We start from the raw sequence: 24,044 nt of genomic DNA, 5'->3' as shown, positions 1-24,044 counted from the left end.
ATAACGGTGGAGCTGGGCCTGGATAAAGGTGGAGCTGGGCCTGGATAACGGAGGAGCTGGGCCTGGATAACGGTGGAGCTGGGCCTGGATAACGGTGGAGCTGGGCCTGGATAAAGGTGGAGCTGGGCCTGGATAACGGTGGAGCTGGGCCTGGATAAAGGTGGAGCTGGGCCTGGATAACGGTGGAGCTGGGCCTGGATAAAGGTGGAGCTGGGCCTGGATAAAGGTGGAGCTGGGCCTGGATAAAGGTGGAGCTGGGCCTGGATAAAGGTGGAGCTGGGCCTGGATAACGGTGGAGCTGGGCCTGGATAAAGGTGGAGCTGGGCCTGGATAACGGTGGAGCTGGGCCTGGATAAAGGTGGAGCTGGGCCTGGATAACGGTGGAGTTGGGCCTGGATAAAGGTGGGGGCCGAAACAGATGTGAGTACAGCTTCCCGCTGTCACAGTGTTTTAAATACATTGATAAGGCAGGGTATGATAAATGCAGCCTCTGCTCCAAGGAGATAAACTACAGCAACAAGGGCTCACGTGTCCTCTCATCACACTGTTCACTGTTCACTGTGATGACCACAGCCAGTGTACTAACAGTCCCAACAGTCCCACGTTGCTCTCAAGAACCCTGAAGTAATGAGAGGGTTAAGGTGCCTGTACCTTCATTTCAGTGGGTTGCTAATGCAGAGGTGTGTATAGATCACAGCTATTATTTTACTCTTGATATACTACCGTAGCCAGAGTAGATTATCATTTTCATTTAAATAATTGAACTGGATTGAATGCATATTAATTGCAAATAGAAGATAGGCCACAATTCTAACAGCTGTACAGTAACAGTGGAAGTTAATATGAAGCCGTACAGTAACAGGGTTCAATGAAACGTGCACTACAAAAGGGAAAGCAATATGTGCACTAGCTGGATGCTGCTACCTACTAAAGCTCTTATTGATGTGTCAGTGTCAGCCAGAGTGTATTTATAAATGTTTATTCTTTTAATCAAACTATTGTCTCTCATTCGTTTGTGTCATTTAAGGTATACTGTATGCTTTGGAATGCTCATTGTTAGTTTAAATACTACATTTTCTCACTTTTTCATGTATACACCGAGATTTCACAAAATGTTTGGTCATGGAAATTTGGTGAAAAGTCATGGAAATCCATTGGTCAAAATGTGTATGAACCCTGGGAAGTTGACGTGATTTATATTATTAGTTTTTTCTGCAATTAAAATACATGTTATGTTTACTGTAATTTGGGTACCTTGTGTTATTGTTTTGCCCTTGTTTTACTGATGATGATAGACAAGCTTTTATTGTTGTAACATGACCATTAACCGGAAGTTAAGCGGAGCTCAGAAAGACGACAAATGGCGGGTGAAACCAGCGAACTTTTTCTGTCCTGTCATGTTATTCTACTGCTGGTCTACCAGGCGAACGCGGTAAAGCTTCTTAACTGATTAAAGTACTGTTATACTTGTTGTAGGTGATGAGAGACAGAGTATTTGTTTCTTTGTTGTTTGTACATGAAGCTGTTTTGTGTCTTCTAGTTTTCACGGTGTTCCATGAGAGGACAATAATAAACGTGAACATCAGTAAGAAGCGTGGACTCTTTTATGACCAACTGTTGATAGGGCCGTTATTAGCGTTAGCATAACAAGCTAACCCGTTGGAATGTGACCGCATAGTTATTGTGGTATTGTTGCTGAGTTTGAACGTTACTAAAGTGTGTGAGAAGAAGAACAGCAAGAGAAGAGTGTAACGTAGAGAACAGGCACCCTCAATAAAACATTTGTTTAAACTATATTCAAGGTGTCTGCTGCCGTTCTTTGGTGCGCCCGTCATCATACACTGACGGGAGGGCAACAGTAACACTAATAATTGTACATTCATAAAATTTCACCGCTGAATGGCATGCTGGGTACAGCTCGCTAGCTAGCCTGGTGGTACACCAGTCTGCTAACAGCGGGGAGAGGCTCCGTCGCTACAGTAAAGAAGAGAACAGAGCGATGCAGGATGAACAAAGAGAATCGGAGATGCACCGATAGAGTCTGTGCACAAGAGAGGAGCTGGCTCTGCTGTTTGGAAGTGTTTTACTTTTAAAAGGTCCGACGTAGACCAAAAGACTATATATCGCAAAGTTTGTCGAGCCACTGTTGTTTGCAGCTGGTGGTATAACACGAGCAGCTTTCTCCATCACCTCAGCAGAAAACACGAGTTGGAATACCAAGAGTGTGATGACGGTCGTCAACCGGTAACATTAACGTGAGTGAAGCAGTGAAGCCAAAGGGTCACACATCGCTTGAAGAGGCATTAGCTCGAGGCAGCATATGACAAGATAAGCAAGCGGTGGAGCGACATTACGAACGCAATAACGATCTAGTTCTGCAAGGACCTGGTCCCGGGGCGACAATACTTCAGCCAAACTGCTCTCCCAACATATAGGAACAAACGAGCACACCCTACCAGCTGGATATAAATCTCTTTCCTTTGAATTCTGCTCTGACTCTTTGCTCTGATTCTTTAGTTGTGCGTGTTTGAGCTGTGGGAGAGTATAGGAAAGGAAATGAATGAGAAAACAGAATAACAAATCGTATGAATTGTCTAACTATCGTAATAATATCAATAACAAGCACGTAGGTTTGGTTTCAACATCTACAGGGACGCATATTAAGCAGGTGGGAGGATGGTTATTTTTGTATTTGAGCGTCAAATCATTAATGTCTGGGGAATGTTTCTGCATTCATTTACGCTGCAAAGTCTGTATAAGGAAAACAATAATTCAGGCACCAGGTGACAATTCAAAATATCTAAATATAATGGAACATAATGTAGTAAGGTAGATGGACTGTACTTGTACAGCGCTTTTCTAGTCTTCCGACCACTTAAAGTACTTTAACACTACATGTCGTCATTCACCCATTCACATTCATACACTGATGGCAGGGGCTACCATGCAAGGTGCCACCTGCCATCAGGACTCTGGCTAATCATTCATACACCAGAAACAGCCTGCGGGAGCAATTCTGGGTTAAGTGTCTTGCCCAAGGACACATGGACTAGTGGAGCCGGGGATCGCCCATCCTCTGATGGAGGACGACCCTGCTCTCCACTGAGCCACAGTCGCCCACACTAGACTATATGACCTACTATATTCTGTCTTTTTATTTTACAGCATTCTATACTATGACTTCAGCTCACAGAAGATCTTCTCTCAGTTGGTCTGTTTAACGTGGCCGCATATCTACAAGTGTGTGTGTGACGGTTAAAAGCTCCTGTCTGAACATTCAACCATACAATAACAATAATATGCTTTATAGACATTTTAGATATATTTGTAGTCAGCATTGGAAAGTGTATTACAGACTAATGTAAACTAGATCCTGTTCCTGTTTGCACCCTAAAGTTGGCTTTGCAATCTTCCAAAAAACTAATCAGAGAAGAAGATAACAATGGAAAGTGGAGAATTACATAATGTTCATGAATAAAATGACAAAGAATCGCAAGATTTGGAGACTTGAAGACTCTTCCCAAGTTCCCACTGACTGTTTAAAACCAGTCCTCCTGCATCCGTCTCAACCAGTCGCTCCCAAACACTGGGTCGGGACCCACAGGTGGGTCAAAGGAGATTTTATTTGGGTCGCTAATAAGTTTGCAGAATTTCTTCCGTCGTCTTTTATATAACATGTATATCTGCAGTACACCGTTGCCACGTGAGGGAGCCTGAAGGTGTGTGTTCTTGTGTTGTAACCTACGTATAATAGTGAATGTAATCTGAAAGGCTGGTGTACATTCGGATTGATTTACTGATGAGAGGAAGTGAAAAAAACCACACAGCCCACTTCCTCAGCCTAAATGTATAAAGTCCTAAACATGTGACAAAGTGGTTACGGCTCTTACGGTGTCACTGAAAGGTTATTAATGTCTGGAAATTACTTGATTTAATATCTGAGGGTTATATTCGAGGTACCATAAGCCATCCCAGGCCGGTTAGGCCACCTCCTGTCTCTTGAGCGGGACGGTCCGCAGCCTGGATTCCCCTGATTCTGAACCTCCGGAACCCTACAAGCTGAATCGACCAATTGAGGAGCAACCGTGATGTTGTGTGAACCTGTGGGTTCTCGGCTACTTCTGCTTGGACCTGCTGCCTCTGCCTGTCAGCTTTTGCATCATCATTTCACCACTAACATCACTCATCTGGTCCTGTCTGCTTCTCTGCATGTGGGTCCATTTCCTTGCTGCCTTGTGAACAACCTGAGTGGATAAAAATGTCATAAACAGAACTTATGTAGAGCTTTTGACTTTTTGACCAGCGTGTTGTAGGTGTTCCTGTTATAGCGTTCCTTATGGACAGAGGTTGATCAAATAACACTTTTTGATTCAATGTAGTCGCATAGCACACTATCACAAATCATCAACAATGACAAGTCAACCATGTGTGATATGGCCTGAAAGAGCTTTTATTTAGAATACAGTACCGACCACCACATGCACTCTGGCTCATCTCAATTCAATCAGGAGAGACAAGTCAATGATTCGTGGTTAACATTTATTATGACAGATGACGCGTTAATGAGTTACACAGAAATTATTTGGCGCTTGAACTCGATGAGATTTCCCCCCGTGGAGTCCAGACACTGGTGCTGATGAGGCTGATAGAATGATGAGTTGATGAAGATGATGAATCTGCAGAGATTGGCGGAGATGGGGAGGTGGAGTTGCGTAACAGCAGCATGAACGTACTGAAGGTAGAGAGACGATCATATTTAAAGAGACAGCAGCAAGATGATAGGATAACCATGTAATAGTGTCACCGTGCTGTTGGCTGGAGAGACCAGCTGATCTAGACAGCTGATATGACTGACGGCCCTGAACCATAACAGCAAGGAAATAATGTGTGCCTGCATGAGGAGTGATGGCAGATGTATGGGAGATAAACTACGGCCTTAGGCATGAAGAGTGACTGAACTTACACTAGAGCTTCATCTCTACCACTAAAAACTACTCTACAGAATAACACACATACAGTCTCCTGAAACAAAGCAAGTCATTGAAATCATTCGTTTTTACATCTTCAGCAGATGACAAACCTGTTGACCACGAGTTGACATTCACCCACGTTGGGCCTGCTGCAGCACCCAATCACACGAGTAGCATTCAGCAGCTCTGCCTTACACAATTACAGTTCATGCAAAGACAAAATCATCCGTAGATGCTGTGAACATTTTCAAACCGATTACGATACAACACTCACATGTCAAGTTTAAACATGCACAACAAATGAATACATTTCATTTTACACACAATAAAAAAATAAAAACATGCAGTGAACACAGGCCTGTGATTGGAGCCCTGGAGCCTGCATCATGGAGTGAGATCAGTGGGTCGGTGAGCTGTCTTTGGGCTCAACACAGGTTCTCTGGTACCACAGAGCTGCTTCAGGAGATCGCCACGGTAACCTCATGCTGCATGGCCAAACGCTCCAGTTAGGATTCAGTTCAGAGGATCAGATGAAGATGTGTCAACAGCCTGACTGGTCATATCGCTGTCCATGTCTACAGGATGCAGGCGTGCGAGGGCATGACCCACACTAACCCGAACCAATCTCACTCCTGGTGCCTAACCGTGACCAGAGACGCTTCATAGGAGACGGCCTGAGTCTATCAACTCCAATGGGAGAAGTGAACGTGACCACTTTGTTGCAGAGCATCTTTGATAGATATAGAGCTGTGCCTACGGTGTAGAAATGTGATCGACTCTGAAGTCGCTTTGGATAAAAGCGTCTGCTAAATGACTGTAATGTAAAACACCACTGAAGATAACAGTTCTTGTTGGATACTGATTGTAAACTATTTCTTCTTTAGCTCACAGTAAACTAAAATTGCAACATTGCTAAATATTTTTCATCTCTACCTTTAGCTGCTTATTTTAATCTTAAACTGGAACAGGAAACTGGAGTTAACTGAGCCAGTAGACGACCAGATGGATTTATGTTAAACATCTCAGCGAAAACCAAATGTGTGCATGAAACTCATCAAAAGCACTCGGAGCTTCAGAGATCATTGGAAACAAGTTAACATTTACAGTTCCAGATCTTAAAGGAAACTGTTGCCGCTTCAGTGTCTTGTCGCTCAATTGAAAGGTCAACGTCGGGAAACAGGAAGTGATTCATTATTTCTTGCGGGGCACCTTGTCACCGAGCGGTACTTCATCCATCAGCTTCTGCAAAGGGACACGAAGGGATGTCAGTGTCACTGTATCACAACTAAATATCATAGATTGAACAGCATGTTCAATCTATGATATTGATATGATATGAAATGGTAGTTTCATCTAGTCAAAACAATATATGACCATGTAGGAACAAGATATTACGAAAACAGGCGATCATCATGATCGAGTGCAGAAAATGCCTGAGAATATTCACGTTTTGAAGTCTTTGTCAGTGCCAAAGTAATCCAGTGAATGCTGTCTGGTCATGCATTGTTTTTGTACTCCAATTGGCAACATGAAACGTGAGAATAGAGTTATAACCAGCCAGCATCTCCGGTTCTGCCGAGTGAAGCCGATGCAGAAGTGTCTCAAAACCTGCATTGTCTCTAGTGTCCACCAGGGGGCGACTCCTCTGGTTGTATAGAAGTCTATGAGAAAATGACTCTACTTCTCTCTTGATTTATTACCTCAGTAAACATTGTAAACATGAGTTTATGGTCTCAATCTCTAGTTTCAAGTCTTCTTCAATACAGCATGATGTTCATTTAGTACATTATGGTCCATTTAGAGTCAAACAGACCATAAAGCAGGGGATGCTTTAGGGCGGGGCTACACGGTGATTGACAGGTTGCTGCCACTAGCAGAGCTGTATATGGCGCCTGTAAGTCACTTCTCTGCATTCCAAATATGGTCACTTCCGTTTATTGGTTGCGAAAAAAACAACATGACGGACGTAATTTTGGATGACAACGGCGAAATCGCAGAACTCGAAGCTCCATAAAGTCCACGAACCAACGGGTGACCTCACGATGACTACGTCCACTTCTTATATACAGTCCCTGGATGTGACTGGATTGTCTCACAAGTTGCCAGTTTACACTCAGTTAGCTGTTTATTTTGAAGCTGATGAAAAGCGAAATCGTCGTCAGACAATACCTGTCGGGTTCTGAGATTGCTTTGCTCTCCTTTTGTTCACCTGCCTGCAACCAAAGCCCGCTCAAACCCGATACTGTCCCGTTGCCGACAGGTTCTGCTTTCATATCATGATCAAGGATCACCAAAGTGATTACAATTTATTCTGAGAGTAACATGAATGTCTGACTAAATGCCATGACGACCCATCCAACAGTCATCGTCCAGACATTTGACTCAAAATATCAACCTCACCAAAAGTCAGGGATCACCAACTGGCCCAAAACAAAAAAAGCCACCAAAGTCAAATTCATTGAACAAACATGTGTGCGCAAACAGACACGCACCTGGAGCAGCCGACTGAAATAGGTGAAGCCGTCCTCTCCGTCCCTGCGGCTGTCGTCCACCTTGTACCTCCTGCAGGCCAGCAGCAGCTCGTTGGCGCTGTAGAGGGGGGCGGGGTCGATGGAGTGGCTGTTGATCAGGCTGACCAGGTACTCCCGGTAATGCTTCCTGGACACAGTGCAACACCGTGTTAGCGTCACACACAGCTCCCTGATGATAACGCTGAGTCAGCATGAGATTTAGTCATTCCTTGTATTCTTTTCACAACAATTTTTGTAGTTTTGGCCATCCTTTGTTTGCTAACCTTACCAACAATATTTATTGAGAATTGGGAATTAGAGGTATATTGTGTTGTTTTGTAAATTGTCATTTGAAATATTGCCAGTTAACATTGTTATTACACTGAATGCTGATCAGGCGTCGCGAAATATGTGTCAACCGTTAAATTCTTTGTGCTGAAACGCGTCAGAATACTGGCTGTAAAATAAATGAAACCAAAAGATATTAATTGTTTTGCTATTGAATCCCTTACTGATGATATTGCAAAATGACAAAAAATGATAGTCCTATGAAAAGGTGCTGAAGAGACGCACATAGGTAATAATTAGTGCTGGGCAAGTTAACGCGTTATTATCGTGTTAACGCATTAATTAATTAACGCGGACAATTATATTATTGCGCGTTAACGCAGTTTTTATTCATTTATTATGAAGCGGACATTTTTAACACAAGAACCGGGCAGCGAGCGGTGAACAGCTGTTTGTGTCATGCGCGCGATCGTCTCGTTACAGGATCAAACGGGACAATATCAAAACACATATTGTCGTGTTTTTTAATAAACATATAAGCACGAGAGAACAAACTGCTCCTAACTGCAACTCTTTATGGAGTGGTCTCACCTACGTCACGATCTCCTTAGTTACGAGGTCTGTCGGGACCATCGAGGTCCATCGAGACGAGCTCCACCCCAACAGAGCGAGCAATGAAAGACATGATGAAGAGGATGGAGATGTTGGAAAGAGTTGTGACAGGAGTCACCAGTGGGGAACACAAAGAGGATCTTCAAGGAGCAGCGAGAGGCCAGTGGTACAACGAGGAGGAAGGAGACGACAAGGGGCAGCGAGATTTCAATCAGGAGTACATTCAGCGACTTCGCGACAAACTCGCTGACACATCACCTCGCCCCATGCACTCAGAAGATACCTATGTGACAAACAACCTGTACCATAATCCTGGAGCTGAAAGACAGCCATCACGAAGAGACTCAAGCGGACCAACTACATTGGAGCAGCTCTCTGTCGTGCGAACAGAGGCAGAAGAACTAGTACAGACTCTAACCTCAATTATGGGCGGCGGCAGAGAGTCCAGCAACCAAGGAGCACCGGTGGAGCGGTCAACATATGAGGTGGAGGGCACTCTACACGGAAAAGTCATCCCCCTTCGGGCAGGGACTATCGCTCCTCCCCCCCACCATTACCTTCGGTCCCATGGCCCGCCCCCCAAAGAAAAAACAGAGGAGACTGTCAGTGAATATCCCCTGAGAGCAGCCCCCACCCTCGCGCAACCACAGCGTGTTCAATTTGTGCCTTTTGGGTTTGCAGACCTGACCAGCATAGTACAACAGCTTCCATCCCTCCATGCAGGAGCCGATCCGTGGATTCAGCTCACGGAAGCTTTGACAGCTGGCCGTCAGCTGGCGGTAGGCGACCTGAGAGCACTTCTCTTCCGCTGTCTGGACCCAACCCAGTGTACTACCCTACTATACATGGCAGGCGCCGGTGTGGCACCAGATGCCGACCCCTTTGATCGATATCGTACAGCGTTGTGGCAGGAGCTCAGAACTAAGTTCCCCACTCCAGTGAACCAAGGCGCAGTGGCAGCATTCATCTGGGCCCCGGCAGAGCCCCCACCCCTGTATCTGGCCAGAGCAGAACAGGTGTGGCGCGAGGCCTTCAGAGAACCACATGATGCAAGCATTACCACAGTGGCACTGTGGCGCACAATGGTAAAACGAGGCCTACCTGATGGACCTCGCCAGAGCATGGACGCAGTGGTTGGCCTAGAGGAAATGACACAAGACATGTGGAACGCCCAGCTCCGACATTACCTCTCCAAGCACATTCAAACTGAGGCTGGAAGTGAAACAGAAATTAAGACCTTGCAGAAGGCCCTACTCAAGAAACAACTCAAAGAACACGACGCGGCTGAGGCCGCCGCGAAATCTAGGGTTTAACAGGCTACTCACGAGCCCATATCCCAGACTACACCAACAACACCACCATTCTCAGAGAGATGTTGAAGGAAGTGGGCACCAGAAATCTTACTGCCACCCTCACATGGACAAAAGAGGCTGAAGCAGCTTTCTCCCACTTGAAGCAAGCACTTGCACATGCCGCCGCACTCATGTCCCCAGACTACTCCCTACCGTTCCACCTTGATGTTTCCGAAAGAGACAGCCTACTCAATGCTGTACTCTTCCAGAAAAAGGGGGGTGAGAGACAGGTACTGATGTATCATTCTTCAAAACCATTTCCGGCCCACCTGAGCTCACAATCGAGCACATCAAAGAACATCAAAAGAAAGCAGGACCTTATGAATGGTCCGAATGGACACGAAAAGGAGCCTCAAAAGACAAAGAAGGTCTGTGGAGAGCCCACGACGGCAGAGTGGTTGCCTCAGCAGAACTGTGTGCAGCACTCCTACCAGGGGCCCACGGACCTACACACGAGGGAAAGAAACGGACATTGGACAATTTGAAACAACTATGGTGGCATCCGCACATGGAAGCGATATCTTTCCTCTTCTGCGATGAATGTCAAATTTGTGGAAATCACAACCCAAGAAAACCATTCAAGACACCGATGGGATCTTATCCCGTGCCCTCTGCCTGTTTCCAAGACATCAGCATAGATTATACAGATATGGGACTAGAGAACAGAGTGCAGGGAAAGAGGTACATCTTGGTAATGGTAGACAGATTTTCAAGATGGGTGGAAGCAATTCCCACCAAGAGAGAAGACGCGCAGACAGTTGTAAGGTGGCTGCAGACAGAACTGATTCCCCGTTACGGAGTGCCGAGATGCATCCGCTCTGATAACGGATCACACTTTAGCAACACCATGCTCGCACAGGTAGAGCAATTTCTGGGAATCACACACCGATTCGGGTCAGTCTATCACCCGCAATCTCAGGGCCTGGTGGAACGAGCGAATCAGACCCTTAAGGCCAAAATTGCCAAAGTTTGCGCGGGCTCCAAATTAACATGGGTTGAGGCCCTGCCCCTGGCCCTTATGGCCATGAGGTCCGGAAAAGGGGGAGAAACACATCTCTCCCCACACGAGATCATGACTGGCCGGCCGATGCCAGGTCCACCCAGAGATGGAGGTCATATGCCACCTCTGGATGTACAGCAGATTGAAATGTCTGACTATATGAGTGCCCTAACTTCCCTTGTTGAAGCTCTCTCCAAGCAGATCGAGAGGACTCGAGCAGTACCTGAAGCAGCGGCAGCTGGAAAGCAGATACAAGTAGGTGATTGGGTCAGGGTCAAGGTTCACAAGCGCAAGTGGACTGACCCCAGGTGGACTGGGCCGTACGAGGTGAAGGAGGTTACTTCACACTCGGTCCAGGTCAAGGGCAAATCAGGCGCCCCTTGGCACCACCTGACACATTGTGTCCCAGCACCGGTACCAACCAGAACACTAGGAGAAATTCGCACTAATTTGGAAAATGCATCAGGAACTTAGACGCTGTCTAGGGGACCCTTATGCAAACCCCGCCGACCGAGGTCGGCAGCGCTTCACCTGGGAAAGGGTGGGATGTGGGAAGAAAACTATAATGGGGGTGGGAATGGGCATACTAGTTGCCTTACTGATCTGGGGATTAGAAACCAAGTATCAGACACACCAGCACCCATCTCATTCAACTGCCCCTCTTCCCTCTCCATCCCCGAATCAGACACACACCCGAACTAGACATAGCACCCCACCAGTTTCCGATCCAGACGATTCAGATGATAGGGACCTAAACATAGAGTTACAGCCATTGAATGAGTACTTCCAAAACATAGAAGTTCACACCTAGCAGGTGTGAAAAGGGGGATTTGTAAATAAAAATATACATTCATTCAATGTTAAACACAGCTTATACGCGGATATGTGAGTTCTAGTACAAGAAGGTCAAAAACACCAGGTGGGGCACTCTCGCACTCGCCTGAACAAAGTGGAAATTACTAGAACTCTGAAGGATAGCTTTTGCCCCAGTTAAATGTCACATAGTCTTACAGAGAACCAGTCTCAACTGCCTGCTCCATCTTAGAGATAGAAAGAGGCGCCCTTGCATATCTAGCGCCTAGCTTATCTAGTTGGCCGAACATAACAATATGCGGCTGAATCAACATCTCACACACTGACGTTCCAGAGAAGGCGGATCCCGGACGTGAGCCAGTGTGGGCGGAGATGCTCAGTGCTCCATCAGGCCATTTGAATGCTAGAAACAAATCCGCCTCCTACTATTGCTTTGACCAATAGGCTCCAAAAGGAGGACCTAATATATGAACGCATGCGCACTCTGTCTAAGCGCCTTTTAGCTTTTCATTCACTCCTACAGAGTGAACTTTTTAGGTCCGTGCACGTTTAACTGCTGGACATAATACTTCTGTCACAAATAAACCTTATTGCTTGAATTGAGCTAAACGCCTCGACCTAAGTCTGTTCACCTGAGTTTTCTCCTCAACATGAGATTTATTCTCAACAATTGTCGTGTTTTTTAATAAACATATAAGCACGAGAGAACAAACTGCTCCTAACTGCAACTCTTTATGGAGTGGTCTCACCTACGTCACGATCTCCTTAGTTACGAGGTCTGTCGGCCATGTTGGAGTACATACAGATCCTACATGGCGGCGCGTAAACAAGGAAGTGCGGCGAAAATACAATACTTTGAATCACTGGATAGTGCATCAAAGGTTCGCTACCTGGCCAAATTGAAGGTTATTGGTAACTTGGATCCCTATACGATGAGTGCAGATGGTTTCAGTGCCGATCCTACTTATCTTCCATCGGTAAACTACGCCAACATCTACGCGTATCTCGTGAACACCCCCAGTCCTCACACAAAAGACGAGTTGGAGTGCTACAAAGGGCTCGACGCTTATAATCAGTTTGTCAGTGGATGGGTCCGAGACGTCAAAGCAACGGTCGTCGACAATTCTCATCTCGTCATTGGAAGAGTAAATATATCCAGATCTGGTCAGATATTTAGCAATATTCAATGTTTACTCAGCGCAAACAGACACGTGTGTTTGTTTACATTGTACGTGCACGTCATTGTGTGCGTGTGTGTAGGAATTCACTTTCAACTAACTCCTAACTTCATCCCCCCCCACACATATATATATATATATATATACATATATATATATGATCTGACGTTAAACTCATATCAAGCAATGCTGAGGCTGCATCTCTGTGTTTCGCCTGTCGTACACGCTCGACACGTCTCTGGTACCGACTGCTGTCACGGGCCGATGAAGCTTCGGTAACCTTCTCATGTCCAAGTTTAATTTATATTTCCTTTATTAAATACTGTTCACAAACGAATTAGTAAATAAAATCACTGACCACTTATAAAGTGATCCGCACATACTCTAGTGTACGCCAAATTCCATTCCTTTATATCTCGAGAGATGCGTGACAGCCATTTCTCGCGACGTCGCTTGGATAGCTCCTTCGTGTCATTTCCTTGATGTGTAATGACCGCTGGCAAACGAAAGAATGATTTATTGTCTCTATCAGCTCTGCTGCCACAACCAAAGACAGCACAAAAGTTCACCACCGATAGGTTATGCGACTCAGCCGTGCATGCCAGTGGCTTTGTGTGTACTCCAACATGGCCGACAGCTAAACTGTGACGTCACACGAGACCACCCCATTAGCATAACTTCCTCATGCAGGTCACTGCCACGTACAGACTACAGGTTCCATGCTTCACCTACATTCCCCTGGGTCCTAAGTCCCTCCATGTACAGCTTCTTATCACCCTCTATGGCCCAACGTACATTTATCACAAATACCACACATATTACGGTGATCAGCGTTGCATATATGTCTGACCACAATACCAAAAAAGCAAAAAATAAATGATTCCTTTTTTTTGAGTTTTTAAAAGTGATTTGTTTGTAATAAGTATAATAAGCATAATTTACAGGGTTCATACACATTTTGACCAATGGATTTCCATGACTTTTCCATGACTTTTCACCAAATTTCCATGACCAAACATTTTGTGAAATCTCGGTGTATACATGAAAAAGTGAGAAAATGTAGTATTTAAACTAACAATGAGCATTCCAAAGCATACAGTATACCTTAAATGACACAAACGAATGAGAGACAATAGTTTGATTAAAAGAATAAACATTTATAAATACACTCTGGCTGACACTGACACATCAATAAGAGCTTTAGTAGGTAGCAGCATCCAGCTAGTGCACATATTGCTTTCCCTTTTGTAGTGCACGTTTCATTGAACCCTGTTACTGTACGGCTTCATATTAACTTCCACTGTTACTGTACAGCTGTTAGAATTGTGGCCTATCTTCTATTTGCAATTAATATGCATTCAATCCAGTTCAATTATTTAAATGAAAATGATAATCTACTCTGGCTACGGTAGTATATCAAGAGTAAAATAATAGCTGTGATCTATACACACCTCTGCATTAGCAACCCACTGAAATGAAGGTACAGGCACCTTAACCCTCTCATTACTTCAGGGTTCTTGAGAGCAACGTGGGACTGTTGGGACTGTTAGTACACTGGCTGTGGTCATCACAGTGAACAGTGAACAGTGTGATGAGAGGACACGTGAGCCCTTGTTGCTGTAGTTTATCTCCTTGGAGCAGAGGCTGCATTTATCATACCCTGCCTTATCAATGTATTTAAAACACTGTGACAGCGGGAAGCTGTACTCACATCTGTTTCGGCCCCCACCTTTATCCAGGCCCAGCTCCACCGTTATCCAGGCCCAGCTCCACCTTTATCCAGGCCCAGCTCCACCGTTATCCAGGCCCAGCTCCACCTTTATCCAGGCCCAGCTCCACCGTTATCCAGGCCCAGCTCCACCTTTATCCAGGCCCAGCTCCACCTTTATCCAGGCCCAGCTCCACCTTTATCCAGGCCCAGCTCCACCTTTATCCAGGCCCAGCTCCACCGTTATCCAGGCCCAGCTCCACCTTTATCCAGGCCCAGCTCCACCGTTATCCAGGCCCAGCTCCACCTTTATCCAGGCCCAGCTCCACCTTTATCCAGGCCCAGCTCCACCGTTATCCAGGCCCAGCTCCACCTTTATCCAGGCCCAGCTCCACCGTTATCCAGGCCCAGCTCCACCTTTATCCAGGCCCAGCTCCACCTTTATCCAGGCCCAGCTCCACCTTTATCCAGGCCCAGCTCCACCGTTATCCAGGCCCAGCTCCACCTTTATCCAGGCCCAGCTCCACCGTTATCCAGGCCCAGCTCCACCTTTATCCAGGCCCAGCTCCACCGTTATCCAGGCCCAGCTCCACCGTTATCCAGGCCCAGCTCCTCCGTTATCCAGGCCCAGCTCCACCGTTATCCAGGCCCAGCTCCACCGTTATCCAGGCCCAGCTCCACCGTTATCCAGGCCCAGCTCCACCGTTATCCAGGCCCAGCTCCACCGTTATCCAGGCCCAGCTCCACCGTTATCCAGGCCCAGCTCCACCTTTATCCAGGCCCAGCTCCACCGTTATCCAGGCCCAGCTCCACTCACATCTCAGCCCTGCGTCAAGCTGCGCTACACAACCAGCCTCCTCTCCCTGGAGCTCTTTGACCTCATCATCTCATCAGTATCTGGGCCTCATGTTTCGTGGTCATGAAAGTTATTCTGACCAGAAATCATCCTCATTCTACTTTGAGTTCAAACAAACAACCTGTAACCAGATGCGGCGGTAGTCTGGTTTAACGTTAACGAGTGACCGCGTGAACTGAACCGGAACACGGGGGGGCTGCATGTTTCATCACGTTACGTTTTTTCCTTCTAAATCGCGATAATGACGAACGCCAACAGTCGACAAAGTTCCGCATGCAGCGGACGTTAACTTAACCCAGCAAGTCTGAACGGTAACAGAACATAACGTAAGTTAAACTTTAACGGAGGGAAATGAAGACGCTGTACACATCTGAACGCTGATTGGCCAATACTCGACAAATCAAAGATGTTCTATTGCGAAGATCACCACATCACCTTTTCTCCTCGTCTCACTCCAATCTGAGAAATGCCGACTGGCAACTCAGCGCAAATGAACGACATGAAAATATGAATATAACAAATTTCCATGACTTTCCAAAACTTTTGGGATAAAAACATTTTTCCATGACTTTTCCAGGCCTGGAAATAACCATTTTAAAATTCCATGACTTTTCCAGGTTTTCAATGACCGTACAAACCCTGCATTTAGTATCACTACTGAGAATTTAACAAACATAAAAACATGACGTAGATAGGTTTGCAGTTTTCAAGGTGTATATTTAAATATCATCTCTTACACACATGAAGATAAAGTTGTGAACACCGGCTGAATATCTATGATCAGAATCATTATAACTGTGTTATAACTGCTGCTGTGTAAAGGGAATACTGCTGCTAACAACAACCTGATGCAAATGTTATTGACCTTTTGTACTTTTAATTTTAAAATAAAAGTGCAAAATACACTACTTTTGAATTAATTATTAATAATATATTGAGCAACAGTTACGTTAGCTAAACTGCAGGCTGCTGAACACAGAGCAGAGAGGAGAGTACAGGAGAGGCTGTATGCAAGTAGAGGTTGTAAAAATGGAAATATTTCAATGTAAATCGCATGTGGAGCCTCCATGTTTTTTCCATCATTGGTAACACTTTCATGGCATGGTAAATGTGTAATACTGCACGAAAGATATTTTTGAGTTCTCTCTTCTTCTAGCCATGATTGTTCTGTTTCCATAGAGGTGAAGAACTTATATATTGCAGTGAAAACCAAGGTCAGAGAGTAGAATGTGACGGGAGCAAAACAACTGCTTTTGGTCCGAGGGTTCAGGGCAATTGTACACAAAGTGGCTGAAACTGGCCCGTTCAACTGTACGGGTGGAAACTTGTATCTTCCCAAGTACCTAGTATCTGCCCTTGTACAGTCTCGCCACTGCTGACTGTCACCTTTACGTTCCATTCCCTCCCAGAGCTGATGACTGAGGCTGATAGATGGTCGTGGGAGGAGGTTGGGTCCGGCTTTACTGGCAGATTGTCCTGTTCTGTTGGATGTTGGGTTGTTATGAAAGGAGCAGGAGATTTGCGGTGTTTCCATTTTTACTTGTTTATGGCACAGCTTACAAATCACTTCTTCACATTCTTTCGCTCTCTTTTGTCGTTTTGTTTAGAACCAAAGAAGCGGCAAATGGTCGCATTAGCTTTCTTGTCTAACGAGAGCGAACCAGAGAGCGGACATCTTTCGGGCTACATGGGTGATAAGGTACTGAGCCGGACGTATGCTAGCATGCTCTTACTGTTACAACAGTGAGGCCATGCATAGAGAAAGCAAGAGAGAGGCCAACCAACGTCATGTTGAACAATATGTGAATTATTTCTGTAATAAGCATTGAATGTGTTGTGACTCCGTTCATTCTGTACACATGACATGTATCACACTTCTGTCCATCCTGATAGAGGACCCTCCTCTCTAGCTCTTCCCTTTGTTCTCCCTGTTGAAGGCTTTTGGGGGAGTCTTTGTCTGTACCGGGGCGGAGCGTTGGCTGGAACAAAGAGACTCGGGCTGCTCATTCTGCAGAGCAGTCAGCAGCCTGATTGCAGTTAAGATAACAGTCTCCCTCGGTAAACGAAAAATCACACTTAGATCTGAATAGCAATAAAACACCAGAGCTGCGATCTCATTGGACGAGAGCGACAGACCCCACAGGACTTCCTGTGCTGCAGCTCTGTAACTCTGATTCACCCCCAACTCTCGGCCATTCCACGTGATTCAATTCTGCAAGGAGGCACATCAACTTTGTTGCTTTTAAAAGAACATCCCAGGTCACAGTCTGAAATTCTGGACGACAATAGACTGTTTTTGGATCCTGTAGGTCAGCGGTTCCCAAACTTTTTAGGCCGCGCACCCCCTTCTACATCCCGACTGGGTTCGCGCACCCCCCCCCCCCCCCCCTTAATAAAAAAAAAAAAAAAAGAAGCAACAGAGCCTTTTAAGCCTTCATAGCCACATAAGAATCGGACCAATGAGAGAACAGTTTGCTCGCGCGTGGCATTTGTTTACAAGATTTAATCCGCTGTTAAATGTTGCAGTGTGAACACAAACCGAACAAAGGAGCAACTGCAACAAAGCAAACAAACTGAAGGTGTGAAAACGCCCTGAAACACTGCAACAAAGTTTCAATCACTTTCAGTGACACAAGGCGTCACTTTTAAAGAGCAATACGGATGTGAGCACACACGCACAGGCTCAGAGGCAGATTATCACATTTAATTTACAATCAATGACCGACTAATGTAGCCAGGATGTCTTCGGACAAAGCATCGATGCGGCGACACAGTGTTGTTGGACACCGGGATCATGCACAACTTTTTTGCTTCTTTCTCCCCAATCATAAATTACACCATCTCTCTGGCAGCTGGCAAGCTCACGTCTTCAGTGATTGTGTGCGGTAGCCCCTTTCTCGCTATTCTGTAACCAGATATGAAGCCCGTAGTGCGTCATTTATAGACCAACACATGAATGAGACTCCAGTTGTTTTTGGCTGTTTTGTAACTCCTCCAATTTCGATATAAACAATGTAAGGGGCTTTTGACTTGCACTGGCATGCTTGGTGTTCAGGTGGCGACGTAAATAAGAGCTTCAGACTGTTAGCCAGAACCTCGCTGCACACCACGCACTGTGGCTTTGGGGAATCTGCGTTGCCAATCCAAGTGAAGCCCAGACACACATACTTTTCATCATATTTCCTCTTTTTTTCCCAGTCTGATGCTCACTCTCGTTTCCTCTTTTTTCACCTTGACTCCGCGATGGGCCGATGTGCTCCCGATTTGTCTGTGCTATCCCTTCCTCCTTTTCCGTCTCCTCAGTCTCATCTTCCTCTGACTCGATTTCTTCTCCCGGTCTCTCCCAACGCACCTCTCCGTTCCCCTCGCCTCCGATTCCTCTCTCTCTCTCTGTCCCTCTCCTCTTTTACGACTGATAGCTTCAGATGTCCCACCTGACAGTTTTTAAATTAAAATTACATTTTTTTTAATATTTAATATTATTACACCATCAGACCGCCATTACACTTTTCCTCTCGCGCACCCCCTAGAGGCAGCTCGCGCACCCCCAGGGGTGCGCGCACCCCACTTTGGGAATCCCTGCTGTAGGTGAATAAGTTAGTCTGATAGGCAGGCGGCCCCTGCCATCAGTGTGTGAATGGGTGAAGTAGTGTGAAAGCGCTTTGAATGGAAAGACTATAAAAGCACTATGCAAGTACAGTCCATTTACCACACACACACACACACTCACACACCCCCCCCCCCCCCCCACACACACACACCCCCACACACACCCCCACTCACACACACCCCCCCCCACACACACACACAACCACCCCCCACACACACACACAACCACCCCCCACACACACACACACCCACTCACACTCACACACACACAATCACACTCACACACCCACACACACACACAATCACACAATCACACACACACACACACACACACCCACACAATCACACACTCACACCCACTCACACACACACACACACACACACACACAATCACACACACACTCTCACACACACACACACACACACACACTCTCACACCCACTCACACACACACACAATCACACACACACACACACACACACACACACACACACACAATCACACACACACACACACACACACCCACTCACACACACACACTCACACACACACACAATCACTCACACACACACACACACACACACACCCACTCGCACTCACACACACACGCACTCACACACACACACACACACACACACACACACACACACACACACACACACACACACACACACACACACACACACACACACACACTCTCTCTGACCACATATTGTTTGTTGAGTTTAGATAGCGTGCTCATGAATATATTGTAGTTGTTAGTTTTAAATACTGTTTGATTTTGATCATTGTTATTAGAACGTAATAAACTCTGTTATATTTAAGGAGCAGCTGTCTGTGGTTACTTTGTGCATGTATTGTGATAACAGCTGATCTGTGGTCTGTGCTCTTAAACTCAAACCTTCACGTTCACTCTGAATGTGTAACAGTACTCAGACTGTTGACATAGTGAGTGAACACGAGTGATGAGACGAAGTTTATCGTTTGGTTATTGGTCCCTGTTCTCTCGGCGGTGCCCCGTTATTGTTAATAATTGCTGATAATCTTACTGACATTAATAATTCTATTGATGTCAATCATTTAGTTTTCTAATTTGCTGAGAACTCAAACACGCTCCTTTTTGTTTACAACAAGATGTGGAATGTGTACAGATTGTAACGCCCTCTGAGGCACATTTGTGATTCTGGGCTATACTAAATAAATTGAATTTGAAACAATAATCTCATTATATCGCCCAAGTCCAGTCAGGCATACTCAATCTTTCTTCTTCATTCTAAACGGCTGAGATATGAGTGAGACTTTGTCTTTGAGACTGGATATGGAATTCCTGACGGGGAAGATGGTGATCATCTCCTTCCCTCCAGGATCAACATGTTCTTTGTTGCTGAGGAGGAAACAAGCCTTTCTTCGTTTCTCATCACCTGAGTGCACCAGTGTGGTAGGATTAAGAAAGCAACACATCTTACTACTTGACTTATTCTTTTGACTTTGGAACTGAAACTGACTGTTGAATCGTTGAACTGACTGAATAAGGAAACAAGGAAGGAGCTTGAACATGAAAGGAACAAACTGAAGGAACATTGCATCTCAGAGACACTTTGACACGTTTCAATGGAGATGTGCTGAGTTATCTGATTGGGAAGAGTGTAAATGTTGTATAAGATGTCAATTTTATTTTTATCTTCACAAGGTTCAATATAATCTTTTAAATCAAACCATTCTTTGTGTGTCTATTATTGGCTATAAACCTCCTTATGAACCTAGGACCTGGTCCAACAAATCATTTGAGTATACCTGCATATTATATTATTATATTATTATACCTGCAGATACTAAGAGGGCTACATTAGCAAGTTAGCGCTCATGTAGCAACACAACAGTTACACCTGGGTGTAGATATTTAGGAACAACTCATCTCTGTGAGAGAGCTACTGTACGTGTATGTGTTAATCATGGACACAGATGGGCTTTGTTGAACTGAGGAACGAACAGCGATCAGCTGCTACGCTGACAGAGCAGAGCTGCTGGATGTCATATGACAGAAAACATGTTTGTGCCAAATCACACAAGTAAGTAAGTGGAGCACATTATCAGAGTTTACAGAGAGACCAGAGGCGGCGGGCCGTGGCCGAACATACATACTGTGCTGCAGCACATAGAACATGCTGCGCCTTGTTTGGAGATAATACTGTATGAAGTCATCTTACTCGCAGAGACCAGCGTGTCCAGGTTGGGTCTGAGCTCCGCAAGCTGAATCTGGCTGCTGGCCTCCCTCATCCTTCTGCTCCACCACTCCACACAGACCTGAAAAGAAACCATGAGAGGGACAAAGAGCAGAGGAGTACATGGAGGCAGGAAGAACAGAAGAACACAGAGCAAAGGCCCTGAAAGGATGTTATGTTCCTCATCATTATTAAAAGAGACATGTATATATGGCCTCGGTTACGATTCATTATCCATTTACACTTCATTAAGAATGACGATGAATGGGTGAGATGTTTAGCATGTTAGAATGCTAACAAAGCTACAAAGCTAAACACAAAGTACAGATGAGGCTGATGGGGATGTCCCTCTCAGGTGTTTGGTCATAAACGGAAGTATTAGACTTAAAATGTTGACCTGATGATGACGCTCGTCCCCTGAGTGGGGACATGGATCAGACATGGATCAGACATGGATCAGGCTGCACCTGCTATAGAAGGAGTGGCTGTCATGGCTGCCATCACTTTATGTCAGCACAGATAAACTACAGATAGATATTTACATCTCTGGTCTGCCCCCAAGCTGTGATTGATGACAGTTCTTTTCATTTGAATTATGACAAAGTAAATGCGTGCATAAAAGGAAATACATATTACAACATGTATTGCATTTCTCTTTATTTAATTCTATATTTGGGCATTTTAAATATGTTAATGTCTATGAATGAATGAATGAATGTCTGTCCCAAATGTGTACCATCCATGGAGCTCTGAAGCAGGACTGTGTGCGTGTCCTTCTCATGTCTGGGGAAGCGCTCATGGGATCTACTTCACACTTGGCAGGTGTGCTGGTGGGGACCCGGAGGTGTGCAGTTTGGATGTTCAATATAAATATACTTTGCCTGTACATGATGAGATATATGCTGAAGATTTACATTCACAAAGCGATGTATCTGAACCAACTGCTGCTCTTGACTGCAGTAGGCGGCACGTTGTGCGGTCGGTGAGTCAGCCTGGTTAACGGAGGACCTTCATAAGAAGGCGTGGCTCTGTCGCAGTACCAGCCTCTGGCCTACCTGTCTGTGTTCCCGGTGGGGCTTCAGTGTTGAAGGCTACTCCATTGTTCTGAGTCACAGAAAGGGAGAGCAGAGGTCACTCACACAGTTCACTACGGTGCAAACACATCAAAAATACAACATTTCACAAAACAACATATAAAATCTTACGACACTCAAACCAAAAACAAACACATTCTGTAAAATATGACAACTAAACAGAAAACACACAGAGTGACCTATCCAATAAGCACAATAAAACAAAACAGACAACACTACAGAAAAGAAACGGAACCTGAAATATTGTTTTGTCAAATATTGTTTTTCATGTTTTTTGTTCTTCTCTAACTAGTCAATGCATTTTCTAAATGTCGTGTTTTGCAGCTTTTAAAGGTTTTCTGAAGCAACAATGGCTGAATTGTGTAACACTGTAAAGTATTTTCTAAATACTGGGGGTGAAGGCAGAAATCATGTTTTCACATGAGGGTTGATTTTTCATTTAAACTTGAATTAAAGTGAGCGAAGCAGCACTGCACAGAGCACCGTGTTGAGCTGAACGCACTGTTTCTATTCATTCCTGTCGCTCACTGTTAAAGCCGGCAATGGACGAGGAACAGCTGAGGGGAAGATGGAAAGAGGAGTTCTGTATCCGATAACTTCTCATATCAATACCAACCCCGAAATAAGGTGGCAGCTGGCTGGAGGGAGATCGCCTGAAAGTTTCCTACTTGCTGGTGGCAATATTGTACGTCAGTTCTAGTAAACAATACAAATCGTGCGTTTTCCTGTTTAAAAAAGTACAAAAACAGAAGAGAACAAGCACAAGTCAGCCTTCTGTTAACGGTGACATCACTCGGCTGATGTGCAGCTCACAGCTGACGTGGTTTGTTTACATCAAGTAAAGTAACATTTGCTGTTCGGACACTATGTCACTCTGCCTGCAGCGGAGTTCTCTGTGTGTGTGTGTGTGTGTGTGTGTGTACCTGCAGTAAAGCCTGCAGTCTGGAAGGTTCCCAGTCTCTCAGGTAGAAGAGGCAGTCTCTGGGATGATGGGCATGTAGTCCAGATACACTGCACTCGTCCACTGCACACGTCTGGTAGGACAACAGGAGAGGGAGGTGGAGACACCTGTCACTTGTTCAGGGAAGTCGGATCGATAATCTCTATGGTAACCTCAACTTGCATTTACAACAAATGTGTTTGAAAAGTTCACTTCTTTTAATAATAACATATTTTGATATTTTACGACCCTATATTCACGACCCTGCCTCATGCAGCGCAGAGGTCAGGCTGAGGTCAGGCTGAGGACGTGGGATCTTCATTTCCTCGCTTGCCTCTCTGGGCTTCCGTAGACATCTGTTTTGGAATTGACTATTATTTGAGACTCAATTCATTCATGAATTATTTTAGATATTTTATGATAATCCCTGCAGCAGAAATGTGTTGGGTTAACGGGCTCTGTATGGGGTGATTTAGGCGTTTGCTTATGCTGATGATTAATTGACTGAAACACACAATTGAAGGGGTAATAATACGTACTGGGTAGTAATGAACACTGCTATGTGGCCCACCGTTACATCTAATAAATCACAATTCTTTCTCCATCACTCTGTTGATAATTACAGTAGGAAACCGTGAAACAGGACTGCAGTAGAGTCCGACTTACAGTATGGAACGGGTTGTTGCAGCCACTGCAGAACTGGTAACGACACTGAGAGCAGCAGAAATGCATGCAGCCTCCTTTGGACAGCGCGTACTGAAAGCGACAGTTAGGACAGGCTGAAGGGAGGAGGGGAGGAGCCACAGCAAGGATGTGAACGGTGAGGAAGAGGGAACACAGAGAGAGGAGGGAGGCAGAGTCAGCACAGCGAAGAACATCTAGTGTACAAAGA

General features: G+C 45.3%; 1 protein-coding gene across 1 annotated transcript in view; it reads right to left on the bottom strand.

Moving 5' to 3' along the window:
• Positions 1-6,120: 6,120 nt before the first annotated feature.
• Positions 6,121-24,044, bottom strand: part of rnf31 (ring finger protein 31) — an 89,380-nt gene continuing 71,456 nt past the window's right edge. The window contains exons 19-24 of the mRNA XM_079284962.1: positions 23,819-23,931; positions 23,136-23,246; positions 22,174-22,222; positions 21,104-21,200; positions 7,463-7,628; positions 6,121-6,212 (exon numbers count right to left, since the gene is read on the bottom strand). Coding sequence (XP_079141088.1) covers positions 6,162-6,212; positions 7,463-7,628; positions 21,104-21,200; positions 22,174-22,222; positions 23,136-23,246; positions 23,819-23,931 — 587 coding nt within the window. The 3' untranslated portion in view covers positions 6,121-6,161. The remainder of the gene's footprint in view (positions 6,213-7,462; positions 7,629-21,103; positions 21,201-22,173; positions 22,223-23,135; positions 23,247-23,818; positions 23,932-24,044) is intronic.

Source organism: Melanostigma gelatinosum (genome assembly GCF_949748355.1).
Source record: "Melanostigma gelatinosum genome assembly, chromosome: 15".
Lineage (NCBI taxonomy): Eukaryota > Metazoa > Chordata > Actinopteri > Perciformes > Zoarcidae > Melanostigma > Melanostigma gelatinosum.
The sequence above is the reverse complement of the archived record's forward strand: the minus strand, read 5'-3'. Positions and strand labels throughout refer to the sequence as shown.